This window comes from Balaenoptera physalus (genome assembly GCF_965194825.1).
Source record: "Balaenoptera physalus genome assembly, chromosome: 1".
In the NCBI taxonomy this organism is placed as follows: Eukaryota; Metazoa; Chordata; class Mammalia; order Artiodactyla; family Balaenopteridae; genus Balaenoptera; species Balaenoptera physalus.
Genome location: NC_138882.1, coordinates 194977226 through 194985695, shown reverse-complemented (window position 1 = coordinate 194985695; position 8470 = coordinate 194977226). Strand labels below are relative to the sequence as shown.

General features: G+C 63.0%; 1 protein-coding gene and 1 long non-coding RNA gene across 4 annotated transcripts; one reads left to right on the top strand and one right to left on the bottom strand.

Annotated features, from left to right (window-relative positions):
• Positions 1-85: 85 nt before the first annotated feature.
• On the bottom strand, positions 86-3588 carry HES5 (hes family bHLH transcription factor 5). Of its 2 annotated transcripts, XM_082424956.1 has the most exons (3): positions 3173-3582; positions 2932-3097; positions 86-2829 (listed from the first exon to the last, which is right to left on the bottom strand). In XM_082424956.1, the coding sequence occupies exons 1-3, from the start codon at positions 3410-3412 to the stop codon at positions 2555-2557; spliced, it is 681 nt and encodes a 226-aa protein (XP_082281082.1). In that variant the 5' UTR covers positions 3413-3582; the 3' UTR covers positions 86-2554. The 2 variants fall into 2 exon arrangements, with proteins under 2 accessions (XP_082281082.1, XP_082281081.1); XM_082424955.1 differs by having other exon boundaries at positions 2932-3588.
• Positions 3589-3659: 71 nt separating this feature from the next.
• Positions 3660-7554, top strand: LOC309642889. 2 transcript variants are annotated; one of them, XR_014253428.1, is made up of 3 exons: positions 3660-4218; positions 5939-6095; positions 7085-7554. It is a non-coding gene; the product is annotated as an uncharacterized lncRNA (long non-coding RNA). The 2 variants fall into 2 exon arrangements; XR_014253429.1 differs by having other exon boundaries at positions 3665-4218; positions 7137-7554.
• The last annotated feature ends 916 nt before the right edge of the window (positions 7555-8470 follow it).

The following is an 8470-nucleotide window of genomic DNA, read 5'->3' as shown; positions in this document are numbered from 1 at the left end:
GACGGTGGCGGCTGGAGGGCCGACTCAGGCAGGCGGGCGCGGGTCCCACAGACCGGACCGCGAGGCAGCTCAACACAAAACCTCTGGGCTGTCGTCGTCTTTGTTGTTCCTTCACTGAGTTGGCCGGATGCTGACCTCAAATGATATGAGCTAGTGCAGAGGGGGCACCTGGGGTTTGGAGACCACCAGGGTAATCGGTTTCTTTAGTGACTGCGGTTGTGAGTCTGGCACCTGCACGTGAAGACACTTGGGACCCACCAGCTTGGTTCCCTAGGAGTACAGGACAGTGGGTGTTAAAAACCCCATGCAAACAGGGGGAGTTGGGGACCCTACCCTCTAGAAGCCTTTCTCACCCCGCCCGGAGTAGGAGCTACCCTTGCAGCTGGGCAAGATGTGTGAATGATGGTGAGATCCTCAGAAAGTGCAGGGGAAAGCCGGGCAGCCTTCCTGGAGGAGGCCATTTTCTGGCGAAAGAGGGAGTCTGTGGGAGTTTGCAGGGAACAAGCTGAGAAAGCTTCCATATGGTGTTGGGGACAGGCTTCCAGGGCTAGTCTCTGGGAAGGCGTGGAGGCTCTTCTTAAGGGGCGTGTACCCCTCAAAGGCAGTGGGCACTTTGCAAAAGAGCCCAGTGTTGGAAGCATGCCGAGGGCCCGCGGTGGCTTTGGCACCTGCCTCCTAGGTGACCCTGGGCCAGTTACTTAGAGTCTCTGGACCTCAGCCTCGGTCTGAGCATGCCACCAGCTGCCTGACCAGGTCAGCCTGACCAGGAGGTACACCGACGAGGGCAGCGATTGCCCCCACTAATTTCAATGATGTGCCTGCCGCACAAGCAATAAACGTGAGGGGTGTGAGAGGGGCTTCCCATCCCTTGCTCACCACTCCCAGGGCTCAGCAGGGACCCCAGAGGCCACTAGCAGTACTGGCCTGGAAGGGGCGCTATGGACCTCCGCTGCAGAGTGGACAGAAAGGGATGGAAGGCAGAGCAAAGAGAGGTGCCAAGCAGGAAGGAGGGAGGGCCAGTCTGGGTTCCTCTGGGTCCCTGCAGACTCAACCAACACCCCGGGCCTGCCTAAAAATAGGTGCCCTTTCTGAGGCCAGGGCCTGCCCTTGGCAGGTTCATTGCCAGCACTGCCTGTTTCAGCCTTGGTGAGCGGTCCACCTGCAGGAAGGCAGGGCAGCTGGCCACCTGTGCGGCAGCCGAGAAAGTGCCCCCAGGAGCTTGTCTCAGGACAGGGGCACCGGGCAGGGAGGACCATGGAGGGGCAAACACCTTCTGTGTGTTTGGCCCAGCTACACCCTTTTTGCTGCAGCAAGAGGTCTGCTGCAGGCTGTGGCTTTTGGGTTGCTCTCAGCTGGACAGAGCTGGACATTCCTGTCACTTCGTCACCACCCCCACCTGCAGGGAGCTATAGTGAGAGGCCTAGAGCGGGAACCCAGGTCCCCCGCCATGTCCCCTCCTACTGCACACGGGGGACCTAATGTGTTCCGTGAGGCCCTCTCCCTTCCAGCCTGCCTCTCCCCTGCTTCCCTGCCTCTCACTCACTTTCTCCCCAGCCTCCTGACCTGACCCCTCACCCCTCATTTCCAGCTTCTGCTCCCCCTCCTCCCTCCCTGCCTGTCGCCTCCTCCGCTTCCTCCCTCTGGGCTTCTCCTCTGCCTGCCCTCCTTCCTCCCCTCTCCCCTCAGCAGGAGCCCAGCCCTTCTTCCTGTGTCCAGGGGGGTCACTGGCAAGGACACTGCCCACCTGTGGCTGCATACCATGATAGTGCCCACTGCCCGTCATCCCTGCAGACCCGCCTGCCCGGTGGCCACCAAGGACACGTGTGAGGCACAAGAGACAGACCACGGAGGGGGCTGAACTAGTCGGATTTTATTAGAAGTCTTTAGAGCAGTCCCGTGGCTCCCACGTGACTGAGAGTTCAAATTCTGAGTACAAAGTTGTGCCCACGCGCACCCACCCACACGGGAATCCTTTAAGGATCGTGGTGGAGACCCCCAGCCGCCCCACACAGCACCGGTGTGAGCCCCGACCAGACAGCAAAGCATCCCCAGGGGCCTTGCGCCCACGGCTCTGCCCTGTCCTTCCACGCCCGTCCAGGCTGACACTCGTTCCTACGAGGATACACCTTGAGTTCCGCCTTCACAAAAGGCAAATGTGCCCACGGCACGGCCTGCGCCAGGCCCACTGGCCTGGCAGCACCGGATCTGAAGAAAGCCCTCTACGCATGGGGCGCCGGCTGGCCGAGCCCCGCCGCCTACAAATATCATAGAACCCCGGCAGTGGGGACTTCCCAGAAGTCACTTGCTGAAATGCAAACACAGAGCAACCCCATGGGGTCAGACATTTGGCAGAAGATGGGCCCTAAATGACAAGGACACTGCACGCACATTCTCTGAGAATGAGCCTCCTGCTGGCCCGCCAGCCTGGAGAGAGAGCCTTCCGGAGAAGGGGCCAGTCCAAGCCAGGGGCGGCCCGGACGATGGGCAGGCCCTTCCCTCTGCCAGAGGAACGCGCTGGCCCTCTGGTCCTCCGGGCAGGGCGGCCGCCCGCGGGTCACCACGGCCGCCAGAGGCCGCAGGCGGGCTGGCGCGCAGCGGCGGCGGCGGCCTTGGCCGGGGCGGGCGCGGGCGCGGAGCCAGGCGCCTTGGGCTCCTTGGCGGGCGCGGCCGGCGCGGCCGGCGGGCGCTGGAAGTGGTAGAGCAGCTTCATCTGCGTGTCGCTGGCCGCGTGCAGCGTCAGGAACTGCACGGCCTCCTGCAGGCACCACGAGTAGCCCTCGCTGTAGTCCTGGTGCAGGCTCTTGGGGCCGGCGGCGGCGGCGGCGAAGGCTGCGGGGAGTCGGGGCGGCGGTGAGCGGGGCCGGGGAGCCCGGGGCGCGGGGCGGGGCGGGGGGCGCGCGGGCCGGGGCTCCAGGGCGCCGGGCGGCTCACCTTTGCTGTGTTTCAGGTAGCTGACGGCCATCTCCAGGATGTCGGCCTTCTCCAGCTTGGAGTTGGGCTGGTGGCGCGCGAACTCCTGCTCCAGAAGCAGTTTCAGCTGCTCGATGCTGCTGTTGATGCGGTCGCGGCGCATCTTCTCCACCACCGGCTTCCGCAGCTGCGGGCGGGAGGAGGGGGCGTCAGCGGGGCCGCGCCAGCGCGGGGGCCGCAGGGGCCGCGGCCGCGCACTTACTCGGTTTTTCTCTTTGGGGCTGAGCAGCTCCACGGCCACGGTGCTGGGGGCCATGCCTGGCGCGGGGAGAGGCGAGGAGGCGAGGAAGCAGGGAGCGGAGCGGGCGCGTCCCGTGCTGGCGCGGGCCCCGGCCCCTATATAGGCGCGGGCGGCGGGCTGGCGCCTGGGGCCCGGGCGCCGCGGCCGTTCCCACACTCCGCGGCCAATGGCGGCGCGGGCCGCACAAAGGCGCCGGCCCATTAGCGCACGCTAAATTGCCTGTGAATTGGCGCGGGCACAATGGGCGCTCCCCGAGGAGCAGGTGGGCCGCGCGGCACAATGTCCGGGCTGTGGGAACGCGCTCGCCCTCATTAGCATCCCGGGGCCTGATGCTGGGAGCCCCGCGCCTCAATATGCTGCCTTTTCCCAGGCCGCGGGGACAAGGGTGGGGGCAGGAAGGAGCTGCGCCCCTCCCCTCCCCTTCCCTCCCTCCCCTCCCCCCCTTCCCTTCTTCTCTCCCTTCTCCCCCCCTCCCCAGCGACTCCCGCTGCTGGCTGGCAGAGGCCAGGAGCCCAGATAAGGGGAAGCTTTAGAATGCACAAGTGTGGCGGCTTCCAGGAGGATGGGCACCGTCCCTGACAGGCGAGGGGGATGGAGGAAGCCGCACTTTTCCTGAACAGACACGGTCACCTCCCTCTGCACAGGTGGAAGAGGAGCCCAGGCTCTCAGGATCAGACCTACTGGCACATGTGGCAAGTCCCCAGGCTGTCACCTGAGACACGTGACTTCAGAGCTAGAAAATGGGCTGCCACGCTGGGCTGGGCTCTGGGGAGCTTCAGGGAGCCAGAGTACCCGAAACGCCCAGCAGGGAGGCCGGCACCTAGGCGGTCCCCCCAGGAGCTGCACTCCTTCCTCCCTGGAGCAGCTCATCAGGCTGTGGCATCTGGGGTGCTCTGAATCAGCAGGTGGCCTCCAGGGTCCCACCCCACCCCCACCTGGATGGCAGTCTGACCGTGGCTGTCCATGGAGCACGGGCGGGCGCGTGGCTCCGGGCGTGCTCCGTACAGGTGTGTGGTCACTGCTCCTGCGTGACTCGGGGGAAGCCTCGGCTGCGTGCTACCCTCTGCACTGCCTTAGGAGCGCTTGTAGGGCTTGCTGTCCCTAGGCATTTTGCCAGTGGTGAGGAAGGGGGTGCCAGGTGGCAGACATGAGGCTCCTGCCTGGAGCCCACACGAACGCTGTACCTGCTCAGACCCACTGGAGGAACCGCTGATCCCGGTACTTGGTCAGCCCAGCTGAGGGCCAGCCGCTGCTTGGGGGGCCACCAGCCCCACCCTGGGTCCCTAGGGGAGGGCCTCTTGGGAGCCCCCCTCCACCCAAAACAATCACTTTACTTTGATTCTCTGCAGCCAGGAATCCAGTTCTGCAGGGACTGCGGGAGGGGGTGCGGCTGGGGCTACCTTCTAGGGGCAAGGCGGGACCCAGCAAGGTCCAAAGAGGAGGCAGGGCTTCAGCCCGGGCAGCCAGCGGCTGGCATCAGGGTGCGTTAGCCAGAGTTTAAATCCAGGAGCACAGTTCCCTGGACGGCAGCCACGTCCGAGTGCAGCTGGGAATTGCAGGGCCTTAACAAGGGTCTTGGCAGTGACTCACAGCTATGAGTGGCCTGCTTGGTGGGCCTGCTCAAGAAGTCCGCAGCACAGGGAGCCTTTGGGGACCCGGAGATGGGCCCATCCGGGAAGCAGGAGGATGGTGTCAGGACGGCCAGGGCAGGCTTGGCTTGGAGCCAGCACAGGACAGCCCCCAAGAGCCTGCTGGTCACCCACTGGGATGGATTAGGCTGGGGGGCTCCCGGGGGCGAAACTTCAGGTGACTTTGGAAGGGAGTGGAGGGCAGCCCCACTCACCCTTTGGCACCTGCTCTTCCCCCAGAGCCCCTCTCTTGAAGGGGACACAGGCCCCAGGCTGGCTTTGGGAGGTGGGTGACCCTGAGCCTGGGCTCCTCTCGAGCAGGTGGACCCCCTACCACAGATATCCGGTCCGATCAGGTTTGATGCAAAGGGGCAGAGGGCACCCAGGCAAACGGGATGGGCATGCTGGAGACATGTGCTCTGCCCTCTGCTCCACAGCCCTGGCTGGCACTGTCGGCGTGGGCTGGCAGATCCCACAGGCTGCAAGGGGCACCCGGTGACGCTCAGTGGAGCCATTTTTGCACCAAAAGTGGGGCTTACGCTGGGCGACCAGCACGTTTTGGGGGGTCCCTCGCCCGCCTGTGGACTCCCTGGGGGTCGACTGTCGGGGGGAGGGCAGGATGGCTTAGTTGCCTGTGTCCCCATCGCCCACACCCTGCCAGCCTGGCACCTGGCGCCAGGGAGGAGCTTGGCCAAGGAAGAGGGAATGCAGGGACAAGGGGCGTATGCTTGACTGCCTGGCTGCTGGCAGCGGGGGCCCCAGGGCTCTGCCCGGAACTGAGGGCAGCACCCAGGCCGGGCCCGTCCCCCTGTCCCGCCCCCCACCCCCGCCCGGCTTCAGAGGGGCAGTTGGCCACCTCCCCCAAGCCAGCTCTCGGCCCAAAGGAGACACGTGCCAGAGACGTGGTCCAGCCCCTACCCCACCCCACCCCAGCTGCACGCCCACCCGCAGTGGGCCAGGGTGGAGGTGAGGGTGGCGGGTGGGCCGTGGGGGGCTGACTCCTCCCGCCTTCCTCCCCTCCCCCCTCCCCCTGGACAGTAGCAGCTTTGATCCAATTTTGAGTTGTGGGAAATATGAAATGAATGGTGTTAAATCTCAGCCCGGCCGGATGAAAGGCTTGATCCCTCCCCGAGTGCGGGCCAGATGGCAGCGCGGCCTCCGAGGCACACGCCTGGCCTTTGTGGGCCGTTTAACACTGTGAATGGGGCCAAAGTGTGGGAAAGTCGCTGGGCTCCCGGCTCACACGTCCGTCCGAGGTGAGTGGCCCAGCAGCCTGGGGGGGCTGCGGAGGAGGGAGGAGGGGGGGAGAGCCCAGGGCCTCTCCTGGCTGGCAGGCTTAGCGGGAAGCATCCCAGAACGTGGAGGGGGCTCGGATCCTCCGCTTTGGCTGCCCCCAGCAGCTGGGGGGGTGGGGGCGGGGAGAGTTAGTCCTGCCTCCACCCTGGAGAGCTCGGTAAGTCTAGGGTGGGGTGAGGTGTCTAGAAACAGCCACTGAGGCAAGGTGCCTGCTGTGGATGTGGGGCTCCAGGCCAAACCCACGAGCTGGGTATGATTATGCTAGAATTCAGGAATCTAGGACCACAACCTGTTTCCTTTTTTAAAAAATTTAATTATTTATCTTTGGCTGCGTTGGGTCTTCGTTGCTGCGCGCAGGCTTTCTCTAGTTGCGGTGAGCGGCGGCTACTCTTCGTTGCGGTGCGCGGGCTTCTCATTGTGGTGGCTTCTCTTGTTGCGGAGCATGGGCTCTAGGCGCGCAGGCTTCAGTAGTTGTGGCGCGCGGGCTCAGTAGTTGTGGCTCGCGGGCTCAGTAGTTCTGGCTAGAGGGCTCTAGGGTGCAGGCTCAGTAGTTGTGGCACAGGGGTTCGTTGTTCCGCGGCATGTGGGATCTTCCCGGACCAGGGCTCGAACCCGTGTCCCCTGCATTGGCAGGCGGATTCCTAACCTTGTGCCACCAGGGAAGCCCCATAACCCATTTCTAAATAACTCACACCCCAACTCCACCCCTCCCAGGCTGACTGCAAAGCAAAGGGCACCATGTTGGGGGCGGTGCTCCAGGGGCATTTGCTCCCCATGACAAGGGAGGTCTTCTCATAGGGATGGTGCAACTGCTGTGGTAAACAGTGTGGTGCTTCCTCCAAAATTAAACGTAGAATTACCATGTGATGTGGCAATTCCACTTGTGCTCTGTACCCAAAAGAATTGAAAGCGGGGTCTCAAAGAGACCCTCGCATACCCATGTTCACAGAAGCATTATTCACAATCACCAAGAGGTAAAAACAACACGTGTCCATCAACAGATGAATGGATAAGTGAAATGTGGTCTATCCATAAGACAGAATATTATTCAGCCTTAAAAAGAAAGGCGATTCTGACACCTGCTCCAACGTGGATGGACCTTGAGGACGCCGTGCAGAGCGAAATGAGCCAGCCACGAAAGGACACATCCTACGTGATCCCGCTTCTGTGACGTCCCTGGAGGAGTCACACTCACAGAGAAAGGAAGAGGGTGGGGCCGGGGGCTGGGGGAGGGGGTGGGCAGTGAGTGTTTCATGGGGGCAGAGTGTCAGTTTGGGAAGATGAGAAAGTTCTGGAGACGGATGGTGGTGATGGTTGTACAATAGCGTGCATGTGCTTAATGCCTCTGAGTTGAGCACTTATAAATAATTAAGGTTATTTTATGTTATGTGTATTTTACCGCAATTAAAAAAAAAAATAAAAAAGGATTCCTTGGAGAAGAGCCACACGCTCCCTCCCACCCACCCCCCATCCAGCCCCAAGTGACCCTGCCCTGGACCTCCCAGTGCCCTGCAGGCTGGACCGGTGTGGAAGGGACACTGCTGTACCCACTGGCCTCTGCCCAGATTCGCACTGCCGCCTCTGCCTCAGCCCGGGGCCAGATTCCCCGGAGCAGGTTGTGCCATCCACAGGGTTCTGTGAAGTCCCAGGCTGTCCACAACCTGGCTGTTTCTGGTCCCAGGAGGGTTTCCTTCTTGGGGTGTGGGGAGTGGGCAGGCTGGCCTTCTGGGAGAGGAGGGACAGCGACAACTCACTGTGACACCCCCATGTGCCACCACAAGGACCCTAGGCTATGCACAGCCCAGAGACTGGTGCCCCCTGGGGTGGTTCTGTGCCACGGCTCTCGCCCTGGGCCCATCCAGACTCAGTGCTGTGCCCCTCTCCTGCCCTCCAGTGGCGCCCCCGGCCAGCCCTCCATCACCAGCCGGTCCACCTGCGGTGGCCACTGAAAGAGCACCAGGACATCAGGGAGGCGCCCGGCTCGGGTCCCCAGGTGTGAAGGGGCGAGGCTGGACTGGGTGCCGCTCACAGTTGCCCCCAGCCAGCCAGGCCCCTGGGAGCCCTGGAGAGGCGGTGTCTATAGGTTGCTGAGTCTATCTGGGGGTGGGGAGGGGGTTTGGGGTCTCTCCCTGGGGATCCAGGCGGGAGCTGGATGGGGGTAAGAGTCCCAGTTTCTGAGCATCTACTAAGCACCAGGCAGGGAACAGGAATCTGCCTTCTTAGAACTGCCCTGTGAGGGGAGTGTCCCTGCCCCATTTCACAGACAGGAACCAGAGGGTTTCTGAGCATTTATCATTATTATTATGTACTAGGCAGGGCTAAGAGCTCTGGTATA